Here is a 16,245-nt window from a genome sequence, read left to right as displayed (position 1 = left end):
ACTGCACACCCGTTACTAAGAACAGTTCACAGTCTGTAATCCAGAGAAAGGATCATCTATAGCTATTGAGAAGCTGCAGTTTTCATAGACTTGTATCACATTCTGTGCTCTCCAACTCATCTAGTTGCAACTTTGTATTGGTGTCCTTGACAACCAGAAGCAGAACAGCCCCCACGCTTGCACTCCAGCCACTATGTCCGAGACTAAAAGAACCCTTTCACTGCCAGTCCTGCAGCAGCAAGAATTGGAAACAGAACTCACAGTTCGCAGTGAAAGATCCAAATGATCAACCAATCCTACATGGAAGGTCAAAGAGAACCTAGAATCCACCAAAAGTGAATTGCTACACCACACAACTTCCCTATTGAAAAGAGCGGTGAACCAAGTGACTGTCTTAACTGTGCCCGGCTCTCACGTGTTACACCAGAGGAAGCCCTTGAACAATTGTACTCTGTATACCAGTCTTATAAAGACACTTGTAAAAAATACATCTCTACTTTGCTGAAATTAAATACACCAGAGTCTCTAAAGTAACTTCAGGACTTCCAACAGCTCAATGCTGAACGAGACTGCACCGTGCATGACATTGTGGACAAAACAGAAGCAAAAATTGCGCAAATGAAAGAAGCGGCATTGCACAGATCCATGTCCGCTAGGAGCTCAAAGCACTCAGTCAAGTCAAGCTCATCTAGGTACTCAGCCCCCTGAGCAATTCATAAGAGCGCATGCCAAAGCGGAACCTATGAAAGTGCAAGCCGTTTTTGCCCAAAGGAAGGCAGAGATGGAAGCTGAATCTGCACGCAAGAAAGCAGAGATGAAAGCTGAATCTGCAGACGAGAGGGCAGAAATAGAAGCCCTGCAGAAGGAATGTGAACATGCAGCAGCCATGGAAAAGCTAAAGGTCTTCCAGCAAGCCCTAGGTGGGAGCCGAGGAAGCAGCCCTCAATTTGTGCGAATTCGACACAGAAGACTCACTTAAGCGCACAAGAGACTACGTGCTGAGCCAAGCCAGCGAACCTCTGACCACCATCAACATTCCCGTTAGTACCGACCCCTCTCCAAAGCATCAAGACGTCAATTCGCCTGCAGCTCCCAGCTTTCAAGGTCAGTCCAATGTGCCACAAACATTCAAACCCGAACCTCCTTCATGCTTCAATACACAGTCAGATCCTACATCCCAGCAAAGCCATATAGTTCCAGTCACATCTATGGCAGAAACTATTCTCAGTAAACTAGTTACTGCACTAAATGCTTATGCCGCACCATACTAGCCTACGTTTCTAAGTCAAGACACTACAGACCATATGAACAGCGCTACTCAGTCAGCAATTTTCTTCCCAAAGTCAGAGGAAACTGACATGTCTGACTTTGCAAGGTACATGGTTCGCCGTGAACTTACTAAGACCGGTCTCACAAGGTTCGATGATCAACCAGAGAACTATAGAGGTTGGAAATGTGCCTTTAAAACTGCAATTAGTGACCTTGGCATCGCTGCTGAAGAGCTGGATCTGCTAATCGGGTGGCTCGGACCTCAATCCACAGAGCGGATCAAGAGCGTTTCCTAGGTTTTTGATGCTGCAGAACTTCTGCACCTATAATTTAAATTAGGTCACTTGTGGAAAACACCAGAAAAAAAAGTGTAAGCTATCTTTCAAGAAAAAACACTGAAAGTAGAAAATGTTTGATAATGCAATCTAGACTATCAAATGCATCTGTCCTAATAAACAACACTGAAATAAAACAGTTAAAATTTATACAAGTAATGCTGCAAAAAATGGCAAAAAAAACTTTGTAAAACAGTCTTGAGATTGGTATTGTACATTGTGTGCGAATTTCCAATACTTATACAGCACCAATGAATTATACAGTACAAGTATAAACATGGTTGCACAAAAACTGTTTTCACACACTGGGAAATTAGGTAATTTGAAATAAATTCAACTTTAGCCGATGTTTTGTTATAATAAATCACAAAAAAACACCATGTTTTACTGTATCTATGTAAAGCATAAGCCCCTTTACCTTCAGCTGTAACTCTTTGTATCTTTTTGACATACGGATCAATAGCGTTTCATCATTCATCATTGCTGGTTTCTCCTTGTAGTACTGTACCATGGCCTCTGCTGCCTCAGTGTATGCCATTTCTAAAAATGCCTGTAAGTATAATGAGAAAATATCTATATACAGGATCGAATTGAACTGGAAACAATACTTCATATGTGATTTTTTTTTTTTGGAGACAGTATGAGATTACAATAAATAACCACATTGTATAATGTCTTTTTTAGCACATACAGTGTATATTAGTTTTATGCTCCATGCAACATTATTAACCCCTTTAGGCTGTGTTCACACGTTGCGTTTTTTTTCCGCGTTTTTTCCAGCGGATTTATCAAAAAGTCCGGGTAAAAAACGCCTAAAAAAAAGCTTCCCATTCATTTTAATGCATTTTGCACTTTTTGTGCATATTGATGCGTTTTTTACCGTGAAAAAAACGCTTCGCGGTAAAAACGCCGCATGCTTATTAATTTTGCGGTAAATTTCGCATTTCTGGCTATTTTCTATGTGTCTGGGGATGCTCTGGAAAAAATCGCGGCAAAAACGCACGGAAAAAAGTGCTCACGTTTTCTGGGAAGGAGTCCGGTTTTCATGCAGAAATTTTCTGCATACGTGTACACATAGCCTAAGTGATGCAGCAATTATTGCTGGTTATTTTTTTGTTTTGTTCATCTCTCCTGATGTTTTTTTTGTTATTCCATTGTCATAGCCGTATTTTGTTCATTGTTAATTTTCATTTCATTTTTTCAGTCTACTATGCTGTAAAAATGATGTTAACTTTAAGCTTTGGGTCAGTATGATTAGTGTGATATCAAATTTTTTGAGTTTTGTTGTCATGTTTTACATCTCTGGCAAACCAAGAACTTTTTAATTTTTTTAAAAAGGTGCTATATAGAATCATAGAATGGTAGAGTTGGAAGGGACCTCCTGGGCCATCTGGTCTAACCCCCTGCTCAAAGCAGGATTCGCTAAATCATCCCAGTCAGATGTCTGTCCAGCTTCTGTTTGAAGACTTCTATTGAAGGAGAACTCGCCACTTCTCGTGGTAGCTTGTTCCATGATCACTATGTCAAAAAGTTTTTTCCTAATATCTAATCTGTGTCTCCTCCCATTCAGTTTCATCCCATTTCTTCTAGTCCTTCCTTGTACAAATGAGAATAAAGATGATCCTTCTACAATGTGACAGCCCTTGAGATATTTGTAGACAGCTATTAAGTCTCCTCTCAGTCTTCTCTTCTGCAAGCTAAACATTCCCAAATCCTGCAACCTTTCCTCATAATACAGGGTTTGCAGACTGGTCACCATTCTGGTCGCTCTTTTCTGAACTTGCTCCAGTTTGTTGATGTCTTTTTTAAAATGTGGCGCCCAAAACTGGACACAGTATTCCAGATGAGGTCGGACCAAAGAGGAGTAGAGGGCAATAATGACTTCACGTGATCTAGACTGTATGCTTCTGTTAATACATCCTAGAATTGCATTTGCCTTTTTTGCTGCTGCATCACACTGTTGACTCATATTCAGTCTGTGATCTATTAGTATACCCAAGTCTTTTTCACATGTGCTGTCACTTAGCCCTATTCCTCCCATTCTGTATATGCTTTTTTCATTTTTATTGCCCAGATGTAGTACTTTGCATTTTTCCCTGATAAAAACCATTCTGTTAGTTGCTGCCCACTGCTCCAGTTTATTTATATCTTTTTGAATCCTCTCTCTCTCTTCTCTAGTATTAGCTAGAGAATGTTAGAATTATGTTAGAGAATTAGCTAGAGAAAGTATTAGCTAGAGTATGTTGCTCTATTTTAGAGATGTAATTGCGTTTAGAGAGATATCAGTGTCTAAGTCTACTCAACAATTTGCATAATTAGCATATTTCCCAGAGGAGCATTGCGGCTTTAAGTCTCCTCACCTCGACATGCTTAGCATGTCATTCTCCGCAAGGAGAAATGATACTTCTTGGATATCGGTCAGACGCCTCTCTTACAGCCAAACCAGATCTCCCACTTTGCACTGATGAGGGGCAGTACCCCGAAACAGTGTCTGCAAATGGAGATTCTGGCTTGGCTTTTATCCTAAGTCATGTAACTAGGCTCGTTAAAGGGTCAACATTGACTTTTAGGATTGCCACCTCCAATAGGTGACACTAGAGTTCTAGTCCTCTTCCTCTCTGAAGAGACAATTTGCATAATAAGTCTACTCTATGCACTCTCTGTTGTCCTCTGCTGTTAATATATGGCAGATTTTGTCACCATGTTAATGCTATATTCCCATGCTGCAATTTTATGGCATATATGGTGTAGTTTCCTGCACATGGGATACCTTTGCAGGAAAAGTCTCAATTCTGATTAATCTTGTGGGACCCAGCCGTCAGACTTCCTCTTAACAGAAAGTCATCCTGTATTGAAGCAAAATGCCATCATCACCTGTGGCTGTGGAGTCCACCATTTATTGAAACAGTTTAATCACTCGGGGATGAATTTATGCACAAAATCAAAATATATCTTTGTATACTGAGAAGGCTGCAGTCTAAAATTACCTGATTTGTTGATTTCATCAGAATGTAGTTGGTGACTTTCCCGAATGGTAGGCCAAGGTTAACAACGTCCGTCTCATTGCAGCTTCCTTCAGGAAGATTGCAAATGTGAACCACCCGACCAATTGAAGATTTCCTCTGTGTAAACTAAGAAAACACAATACCAGTATTACTATCAGATTATTATTATTATTTTGTAAACTTTAATTTTTATTTTAAAATTTTTGTCAAGTAATAAACAAACAATAAGCTTACAAAACATTCTTATGTAAATGACATGGCAAATCCTCTCCTCATAATAATAAAAGGAACTTTTATAACTAGTAGTTCCTTTCAATTCATACATTTAAAAAGAATAAAAACATACAAACATTTCAATTATATGTTGCCCTTATAGGCCCATTAACTATCAGATTATTAATATTATCATCTTTTATTAGGATGGTCTGTTGTTGTAGTTAGCATAGATTCATTATCAAGGGCAAGTCACAGTGGCTGAATGTTACAGTATTAGTCTCAGTCCTTAATAATATTAATAATAATAATCTTTATATAGCGCCAACATATTCCACAGCGCTTTACAGTTTAACAGTTTCAAAACACAAGTCATAAGTAACAATGTTAACAATACAATAATTAAAGCAAAATAAGACGACCCTGCTCGTGAGAGCTTACAATCTACAATGAGGTGGGGGAGATACAGAGTACAGGGGTGTATTTACAATGGTGTATTTACAATGGAGGTCCAGCCATCTTGATGGAGTGAGGGATGGATTGAGATAGTGAATGGGCTACACACGCACACTTACACATAGAATGACTTTGATCAGTGAAAGTGATAGGCCGCTCTGAACAAATGTGTTTTGAGGGAGCGCCTGAAACTATGTAAATTGTGGATAATCCTAATTTCTTGGGGTAGAGCATTCCAGAGGATTGACGCAGCTCGGGAGAAGTCTTGGAGTCGGGAGTGGGAGGTACGGATTAGTGCAGAGGTTAGTCCAAAGACGTTTGCAGAGCGCGGCAGTCGGTTAGGCAGATAGGCAGAAATGAGGGAGGAGATGTAGGGAGGTGCCACACTGTGGAGAGCTTTTTGGGTGAGAACAAGTACTTTGAATTGGAACCTATAATGAATGGACAGCCAATGTAAGGACTGGCGAAGAGCGGACGTGTCCGAGTACCGATTAGCCAGATGGATGACCCTGGCTGCTGCATTAAGTATGGACTGGAGAGGGGATAGTCGAGTAACGGGGAGGCCAATTAATAGAGCGTTGCAGTGGTCCAGGCGGGAGTGGATCAATGCTACAGTGAGGGTTTTTGTTGTTTCCATGGTGAGAAAAGGGCGGATTTTAGAGATGTTCTTTAGGTGTAAGTGGCAAGAACGGGTAAGAGATTGTATTTGAGATGTGAAGGAGAGATTGGTGTCAAACATAACACCCAGACAGCACGCCTGCTGCTGGGGTGTTATTGTGGTGCCAGTCCTTCTTTTATAGCATGTTTCTTTATAAAGTGCCAAGTAAAACTGCATGCGTGAGCCCAGCCTAAAATTTCTTTGTGACATGCCCCCAATATCACAATTAAGAAAAGTTCTTATTGAAGAAGGTAGCAAGTGCAAGTATACATAGACAGCAATTCATAGTTTTTATGCAACGTTTGCAGCTGCTTTTTCATCTTTGCAATACCAGATTACATAATATCTTCTCTCCTCCTGTACCAGTCATGACTTTTATTGTTTAAGATTACTGTACTCATTTTTTATTATTTTTTATTATTTTTTCACATGTAAAGCGCCATGGAATAAATGGCGCTATAATAATAATTTTCCTCCATAAAAGGCATCATAATTATTTTCTTAGATAAAATTTCCAAATAAAGTCACATTTACTTGGATATTTGTGTTACTTACTGATATTAACCACTTATAGCTCTAAGAGAAATAAAGCTGGATGGCTGACAAGTTATTGCTGAGCTCTCCCGTTACAATTTTCCTAGAGTGGATAGAGAGCTTAGCACTTGCAGAATGACAGGATAGACCAGAAACAACACATATGCTTGTCTCTAGAGAGGGGATTTAAGTGATCTCTTCCAGTTTGAGATTTGTTGGTGACATGACACAACCTTTATGATAAGGCATATTTTGCAGGGAATGGTGTTTCATCGTTGATTATTGTTAGTGTGGTTCTTGTCCACTGTTTAAAAAGTGTGTATGATTTGCACAAGCTACAATAATAATTAATTGGCCTATTATTCACATTACCCATCTTACAAAGGAAAAGTGGCAAAGCTGTTTATAGCAACTCCTCAGCTCCCAAATCTTATTTTGTGGTATCTACTTTTTACAAAGCGGCAACCAAATTTTTTTGCCATGTGCAACTGCTCCACTTTCCTTGCAACAGTTTTTAAATCTGCTCCCATTATTATTTGCTTTAGACATCGCCTTTATCCTGAAAGTAAGGTGACTATATATGCCCCAGTTACCCTGGGAATAAATTATCAATAAAGAAAATGAAAGCTATTCCCCTGAGATCTTTGATGAGCTTTTAGGGAACAAATTATATAAAATAAATATACACATTTAAAAAATTATCAAACTTTTTTAAAAGTAATAATAAGTAAAAAGTCCCCTTGTAATGACACCTAAGGTGTAACTGGCGCTGCCTAGGGGGTGCTATCAGGGGGCACGTGAATGAGCGCAGGGAGTGCAGGCAGAAGGCACGTAGTGTACAAGGACCTGAGACTAGTGTAGTGAGCTCAGGACCTGGCACTAAGCGATCACGTGACCAGGGGATGGAGCCACAGCACGTGAGGGCAGGGAAGGACACTGAGCATGCAGAGCACAGGGCAAAGACAGTAAACGTGGTCAAGGAGAGCTGAGAGTCAGAAGCCAGACGAACGTGCAGTACCTAGGGACAAAACAAAGAGTAAACGGGGACAAGCTAAGGGGGTCAGATAACCCAGAGAGAGAGCAGTACAAAAGCAGGATACAGAGTACAAAGGCAGAGGTCAGGGGACAAACCGAATCATACACAGCAAGGCACACAAGCACAGAGGCACATGTTTAAGGACGCATCACCTGGGTCAGCAACCACTAACAGAGTATACGGAAGTATCACCGACACTAAATGCTGGTACTGCCAACGTTAAATAGCCTCCCCAAAACCAAAGCGAGGCGGAATGAATTAACCATGACCTGACCAGGATGGAGGTGGAACCATCCTGTCCAGAGTCATGACAGTACCCCCCTCTCAAAGGCGGGGTCACTGAATCTCCAGGTTTCCCAGGAAACTGAGCGTGAAAGGAGCGCACCAGACGATTGTCATGAACCGATCGGGCAGGAATCCAGGATCGGTCCTCGGGACCATACCCTTTCCAGTGCACAAGATACTGGAGGGAACGGCGAACCAACTGGGATTCCACAATGTGCTCCACTTCGAACTCCTCCTGACTATACACCAACACAGGCGGCGAGGGACCCAATGACGCTTCTTCCACAGCCCCCAATGGTTTCAACAGGGTCCTATGGAACACATTGGGGATCTTAAAAGAAGCTGAAAGACGCAAACGAAACGTCACTGGATTGACCACCTCTGTGATCTCATAAGGGCCAATAAACTTAAGCCCCAATTTAGCCAAAAGAACCTTAAGTTTAATGTTCCCGTTGGACAGCCACACTTTATCCCCAACCCGAAAGGTGGGTATTACAGTCTGTCTTCTGTCCGCAAAAAGCTTAAATTTCCTCTGAGACTCCCCAATTTTCTTTTGGACCTTCCGCCATAAATTCTCAATCTGCTGTACAGCAATATCAGCTCCGGGCAACCGGAGTCCAGGCGAGAAAACTCCCCAAAGTGTGGATTAAACCCATAGTTACAGAAGAAAGGGGAGTTACCAGTGGAGTAGTTAACATGGTTATTAAACGCAAATTCTGCTAAAGGTAAGACATCGGACCAGTCCTCTTAACTGGAAGTGGCAAGGCAGTGCAAAAACTGTTCTAACTACTGATTGGTCAGTTCGGTCTGACCATTGGTCTCTGGATGGTAAGCAGACGAGAAAGACAACTCAATACCCAACCTTTTACAAAACGCCCTCCAATACCTGGACACAAACGGCACGCCACGGTCAGACACCACATTCAAGGGCACACCATGCAAACGAACCACATGTTGAATGAATAACCTAGACAAGGTCTCGGCAGAGGGTAGTGCCACTAAGAGTCCAAAGTGTGCTTGCTTCGTAAACCTGTCCACCACCATCCAGATTGCAGTATTACCTATGGAGGGAGGAAGATTGGTGATAAAGTTCATGGAAAGATGTGTCCATGGTCTATCAGGAACTGGCAAAGGCAACAATTCCCCAGCCGGCCGGTTATGAGAGCTCTTAGCGTGGGCACAAACTTCACAGGCAGACACAAAGTTTCTAACATCAGATGTAAGCGAGGCCCACCAAAATACCCTTGTGATGGCCCCATGAGTGGCCGAAATCCCTGGATGTCCATTCAGCGCAAAATAATGGAACTCCTGAAAGACTTTGAGTCGAAGTTGGACTGGAATGAACAATTTTCCCACCGGCTTGGATGGCGGGCCTGGGACTGGGCTTACCGAATCGTCCGTGCCAAACCTGCAGACACATCAGCCACCACCACCCCAGGTTGAATAATGGAGGCTCGGGGGGAGAAACTGGATTCAGACTCCGGGACATGGCATCAGCCTTCATATTCTTAGATCCCGGACGAAAAGTGATCGAGAACTGGAACCGGGGAAAAAAAGTGACCATCTGGCTTGCCTGGGGGGTCAACCTTTTAGCAGACTCAATATATGCCAGGTTCTTATGGTCAGTAACTACCGTAATGGGATGAACTGGCCCCTCCAAAAAATGCCTCCATTCTTCAAAGGCCAACTTAATCGCAAGAAGTTCCCAATTACTTATGTCATAATTTCTTTCCGCGGGGGAGAATTTCTTGGAGAAGAAGGCGCATAGTTTCAGATTGGTCAAGGTGGCAGGCCCCTGGGACAACACTGCCCCCATTTCCGAGGCGTCAACCTCCACCACAAAAGGTTTCGATGGATCTGGTTGAACCAGAAACAGGACAGTCATAACACATTTTTGAAAGTGAGAAACGCTGCTACCGCTGAGGCAGACCAGTTCTTAACGTCAGCCCCCTTCTGTGTCAAGTCAGTGAGGGGCTTGACCACATGAGAGAACCCTTTAATAAACCTCCGGTAGTAATTGGGGAGTCCCAAGAAGAGCTGAAGGCCCTTCAGGTCACGGGATTGAACCCAATCCTCAATGGCCTGCATCTTTTTGGGATCCATACGAAACCCCTCACTAGAGATAATGAACCATAAGAAAGGCAGTTCCTGGGCGAAAAATGAGCATTTCTCTAGTTTGGCGAAAAGATGGTTCTCCCTGAGTCTCTGAAGAACCGCCCGAAGGTGACCAATATGTGATTGCTTATCAAGTGAATAAACCAGAATGTCATCCAAGTATATAACCACAAAACTTCCAGTAAAATCACAGACAGAACACATGATTGATGAAATTTTGGAAAACTGCAGGGGCATTGGTCAGACCAAACGGATAACTAAATTTTCAAACAGCCCTGCTGACGTGAGAAATGCAGATTTCCACTCATCCCCCTCTCGCACCAAAATGAGGTTGTATGGCCCCCCGCAAATCTAATTTTGAAAACCAAATGGCCCCGGACAATTGGTTACACAAATCGGGAATGAGTGGGAGGGGATATATATTTCTTATAGCAATTTTATTTAGTTTCCAAAAAATTGTTCACACCTACTTCCACTTTTTAATAATAGTTTGAAGACTGAGGATAAAAGTACCTGTGGGTCTGGATAACCTCCTCGGCAGTTACTCAGACATATTCATTTCCCGAGACCTTGGAATACGGGGGGCATGAGGAACAGTCCTTTATCCAATGACCCGGTTCTCTGCGATGTCTCCTCTCCTTTTCCTTCATGGAGACAGCCCCCACCTCCATGGGCTCAACCGACGCCGAAGACTCTGACTTCACTGGCAACAGAGGAGCATCTCTTTGCACAACACCTCTTTCTCAGCCTTCTGTCCATATGGATGGCCTGGGTCATAGCCTCCTCCAGAGAGTCGAGTGGTGGGTGCAGGTCCAAGGCATCCTTTAGATGCTCGGAGAGACCCTGTCGGAATAGCCCCCTGAGTGTCGAGTCGTTCCAGGAAACTTCGGGTGCCCATCGTTTATACTCGGAACAGTACCACTCAGCTGAGCGCTTTGCCTTGGCAAGACTCATAATCATGTCCTCTGCCAGTCTCACCCAATCAGGTTCATCGTATATTAGACCCAAGGCCTCAAAGAATCGATCCACAGACATTCTCTCAGGGGAGGTAGGGGAAAGGGAGAAAGCCCCGGATTGCAGCCCCTCACGTAACAGGGAAATAATTATCCCCAACCTTTGGCTCTTATCACCCGAGGACGCAGAGAAAAAAGTAATTTACAACTCTCTTTAAATACCCGGAATTATTTCTTATCCTCAGAAAAAGTATCTGAAAGTTTGACAGAGAGTTCAGGAGAGGATAAGGACACATCAGACATGGTACCCTCCCCATTGCCAGACGAGGAAGAGGCACCCCGATCAGCATTAACAGTATCCGCCAATTCTCTCTGTACCTGTTGGTGAGAGGCAACCAGCATTCTTTGCTCAGTCAACAGTTCTGCATAATCTTGGTCAGGTTAGATGTCTGATCGGACAGAGCACGCAGCGGGTCCATAGAAAACACACACAAAAAAAACCCTGAACAATTGTATGGGTCGGTGATGATGTAATGACACCTAATGTGTCACTGGCACTGTCTAGGGGGGCTATCAGGGGGTGCATGAAGGAGCACAAGGAGTGCAGGCAGAAGGTACGCAGTGCACAAGGACCTGAGACTAGTGTAGTGAGCTCAGGACCTGGCACTAAGCGATCACGTGACCAGGGGGCGGAGCCACCGCACATGAGTGCAGGGAAGGACACTGAGCACGCAGAGCACAGGGCAAAGACAGTAAACGTGGTCAAGGAGAGCTGAGAGTCAGAATCCAGACGAACGCGCAGTACATAGGGACAAGACAAAGAGTAAACAGGGACAAGCCAAGGGGGTCAGATAACCCAGAGAGACAGAGCAGTACAAAAGCAGGATACAGAGGCAGAAGTCAGGGGACAAACCAAATAATACACAGCAAGGCACACAAGCACAGAGGCACACATTTAAGGACGCGTCACCTCGATCAGCAACCACTAACCGAGTATACGGAAGAATCACCGACCCTAAATTCAGGAACTGCCAACAATAAATAGCCGCCCCAAAACCAAAGAGGGGCGGACTGAATTAACCCTGACCTGACCAGGATGGAGGCGGAACCATCCTGTCCAGAGTCATGACACCCCACTGCAAGAAAAGAAAAAAAAAAGAATCCTGCATTGAGCAGGGGGCTGGATACGATGACCCTTAGGTCCCTTCAAACGCTAACACTCTATAATTCTATGACTTTTTTCATATAAAACACATTTTATTACATGTACCAACAAAACTACATCTGTTAATGCTCAGAAAACAATTATAACCTGTAGAATTTGTTTAATGGGTTACCTGATGTGAAACATAAACAGTAAAAGATATAAACAAAATAAAATTAAAAACAAAAATAGCTTTTTTATATGTTTGCATTGCAGAAAAAACATACATATACCTTTATACATATACCTTTATGTGGCTGGATATCCTTAAAGACAAAAATGTCCAGGAAGGATGGAAAATTTTGAAAAATGAGATTCTCAAAGCACAATATAGAATGGGAGGAATAGGGCTAAGTGACAGCACATGTGAAAAAGACTTGGGTATACTAATAGATCACAGACTGAATATGAGTCAACAGTGTGATGCAGCAGCAAAAAAGGCAAATGCAATTCTAGGATGTATTAATAGAAGCATACAGTCTAGATCACGTGAAGTCATTATTTCCCTCTACTCCTCTTTGGTCAGACCTCATCTGGAATATTGTGTCCAGTTTTGGGCACCACATTTTAAAAAAGACATCAACAAACTGGAGCAAGTTCAGAAAAGAGCGACCAGAATGGTGACCGGTCTGCAAACCCTGTCTTATGAGGAAAGGTTGCAGGATTTGGGAATGTTTAGTTTGCAAAAGAGAAGACTGAGAGGAGACTTAATAGCTGTCTACAAATATCTAAAGGGCTGTCACATTGTAGAAGGATCAACTTTATTCTCATTTGCACAAGGAAAGACTAGAAGCAATGGGATGAAACTGAATGGGAGGAGACACAGATTAGATATTAGAAAAAACTTTCTGACAGTTAGAGTGATCAATGAGTGGAACAGGCTGCCACGAGAAGTGGTGAGTTCTCCTTCAATGGAAGTCTTCAAACAGAGGCTGGACAGACATCTGACTGGGATGATTTAGCGAATCCTGCTTTGAGCAGGGGGTTGGACCAGATGGCCCAGGAGGTCCCGTCCAACTCTACGATTCTATGATTCTATGATTCTAATCATTAACAATTCCGAAAAGTGGGAAGAATAGGAAGCATTTAAGGAAACCAGGATGGATGAACACAGAACTTAAACACATGCTAAAAAGGAATAAACAAATGTTAAATGGAAAGAGGGAGGCATATCTAAAGAATATAATGCAGTCTGCAGAACCTGCAGGGCACAAGCTGACAATGAATTAAGGCTTGCAAGAGATGTCAAAAGCAATAAAAAAAGGATTTTGGGGATATGTCAAAAGTAAAAGAAAAGTCAAAGATGCTATAGGATTTTTACAAGATGAAAATGATGAAATGGTAAAAAAAGGATGTTGAGAAGGCCAAACTTTTAAATTCCTATTTTGCATCTGTTTTCGCTCAGAAAGGAAATGTAACATCAACTGATCTTCACTGTCCTATTAAAGGAATAGAAGAATCCAGGCTATCTATAAATAGAAAGATAGTGAGGGTTCACTTAGCTAACATAAGTGAATTCAAGTCTCCAGGACCCGATGAATTACACCCCAGAGTACTGAAGAAGATAGCAGAAGAAATTTTTGAACTACTCTGCATAATCTTTGAAAATTCTTGGAGAACAAAAATCCTAGAAGACTGGCGAAGAGCAAATGTTCCTATCTTCAAAAAGGGGAAGAGAGTGGATCCAGGGAACTATAGGCTGGTGAGTCTGACTTCTATACCAGTAAAGATCTTTGAACAAATTATTAAACATGTATGTAAGTACCTGGATAAGAATGAAGTGATTAACCAGAGTCAGCATGGATTTGTAACTAATAATTTATGTCAGACTAGCTTACTTTTCTTCTATGACAGAATCATTGACTGGGAGGATCAGAGAAATGCTGTAGATATAGTATATCTTGACTTCAGCAAAGCATTTGACAAAGTATCTCACACCATCCTTATTGAAAAAATGACTAAGTATGGAAAGGACAAGGCAACTGTTAGATGGATTCACAACTGGCTCAGTGATCGGACCCAAAGAGTGGTCGTAAATGGCTGCACATCCAGTTGGAAGAATATCTCAAGTGGGATACCACAGGGCTCTGTCCTGGGCCCTGTATTGTTCAATATCTTTTTCAATGATTTAGATGAAGGAATTGAGGGTAAACTGATTAAATTTGCTGATGACACAAAGCTAGGAGGGATAGCTAATACTAGAGAAGAGAGAGGATTCAAAAAGATATAAATAAACTGGAGCAGTGGGCAGTTACAAACAGAATGGTTTTTAACAGGGAAAAATGCAAACTCTTACATCTGGGCAATAAAATTGAAAAAAGCTTATACAAAATGGGAGGAATGGGGCTAAGCAAGATCATAAACTGAACATGAGTCAACAGTGTGATGCAGTAGAAAAAAAGGCAAATACATTTCTGGGATGTATTAACAGAAGCATACAGTCTAGATCACGTGAAGTCATTATCCCCCTCTACTCCTCTTTTGTAGACCTCATCTGGAATACTGTGTCCACATTTGGGCATCACATGTTAAAAAGACAACAACAAACTGGAGCAAGTTCTGAGAAGAGCGTCCAGAATGGTGACTGGTCTGCAAACCATGTCCTATGAGGAACGGTTACAGGATTTGGGAATGTTTAGCTTGCAAAAAAGAAGACTGAGAGGAGACTTAATAGCTGTTTACAAATCTATCAAGGGCTGTCACATTGTAGAAGGATCATCTTTATTCTCATTTGCACAAGGAAAGACTAGAAGCAATGGGATGAAACTGAATGGGAGGAGACACAGATTAGATATTAGAAAAAACTTTTTGACAGTTAGGCTATGTTCACACGTGGCGGTTTTTCGCGGCGGTTTTAACCGCGCGATTTTGCCGCGAAAATGTGAAAAATAAGCATCCCATGCATTCCTATGGGATTCCGCAATGCTGTACAAATGCTGCAGTTTTTACTGCGGCGGAATCGCTTCGCGGTAAAAAATGCAGCATGCTCATTAATTTAGCGGAATCGCGGCGATCCCGCACCCATAGGAATGCATTGTTCTGCTTACTTTCCGCATGTGGCTGTGCACACCATGCGAAAAGTAAGCAGAACATTTGCGGATGGTACCCACGGTCTGGAGGAGACTGTCCTCCGGGCTTTGGGTACCATATCCCTGTAGAAAATAGAATTTAAAATAAAAAATATTGTTATTCTCATCTTCCGACGTCCCGCACAGCCTTCCCGCCTCTCTCCACGCTCCCGGTCCCAGTAATCCTTTGCGAGCAATGACGTTCGTTCTCGCGGGATCGCGACGTCTCGCGGTCATTCGCGCAACGTCATCGCGAATGACCGCGAGACGTCGCGATCCCGCGAGAACGGACGTCATCGCGGTAATTCTCGCAAAGGATTACTGGGACCGGGAGCGTGGAGAGAGGCGGGAAGGCTGCGCGGGATGCCAGAAGGTAAGAATAACAATATTTTTTTATTATTATTTTTTACATCCTATCATTTACTATTGATACCGCATAGGCAGCCTCAATAGTAAAAAAGTTGGTCACACTCGTCAAACACTATGTTTGACGAGTGTGACCAACCTGTCAATCAGTTCTCCAAGCTAATAACGCTTGCAAAATGCTAGTTTTTCCGCGGGAAAATCGCGGGAATTTAAAATGCAATTTTCTCGCAGAATGGAATTCGAAAATCTCGCAGTAATTTCCACAAGAGTTCCGCTACGTGTGAATGTAGCCTTAAGGTGATTAATGAGTGGAACAGGATGCCACAATAGGTGGTGAGTTCTCCTTCAATGGAAATCTTCAAACAGAGGCTGGACAGACATCTGTCTGGGATGATTTAGTGAATCCTGCTTTGAGCAGGGAGTTGGACCAGATGACCCAGGAGGTCCCTTCCAACTCTACGATTCTATGATTCTATGATTCTAGTTAGCTGAGACACTAATCCACGGACGGGTTTTCAAAGTACAGTATGTTTTCTTTGAAATGCTGCAGCGTTTCACAATAAAGCAATGACACAGACAGACTCTGACTCATGCCCGTGATTAGATCAACATTAATCTGATGTCAGGTTCCCTTTAATGCCCTTTCTGGACTTGACATTAAGTGGTTAAATCTGAATGACTAAAATACTGGAGACTATGAACTGTAAGCTGTGAATTTTTACACCATGTTTGCCCTTATGATGGCAGG

At 42.5% G+C, this 16,245-nt stretch overlaps 1 protein-coding gene across 1 annotated transcript in view; it reads right to left on the bottom strand.

Moving 5' to 3' along the window:
• The window catches only part of RBM20 (RNA binding motif protein 20), a 406,997-nt gene that overhangs the window by 78,209 nt on the left and 312,543 nt on the right, over nt 1-16,245 (bottom strand). Inside the window, exons 6-7 of the mRNA XM_073553101.1 lie at nt 4,592-4,735; nt 2,023-2,154 (exon numbers count right to left, since the gene is read on the bottom strand). Coding sequence (XP_073409202.1) covers nt 2,023-2,154; nt 4,592-4,735 — 276 coding nt within the window. The remainder of the gene's footprint in view (nt 1-2,022; nt 2,155-4,591; nt 4,736-16,245) is intronic.

This window comes from Dendrobates tinctorius, unplaced genomic scaffold (genome assembly GCF_039654945.1).
Source record: "Dendrobates tinctorius isolate UK_male_01 unplaced genomic scaffold, ASM3965494v1 ptg000196l, whole genome shotgun sequence".
Classification (NCBI taxonomy): domain Eukaryota; kingdom Metazoa; phylum Chordata; class Amphibia; order Anura; family Dendrobatidae; genus Dendrobates; species Dendrobates tinctorius.
Note: the sequence above shows the minus strand (reverse complement) of the source record. Positions and strands in the feature narration are given on the sequence as shown.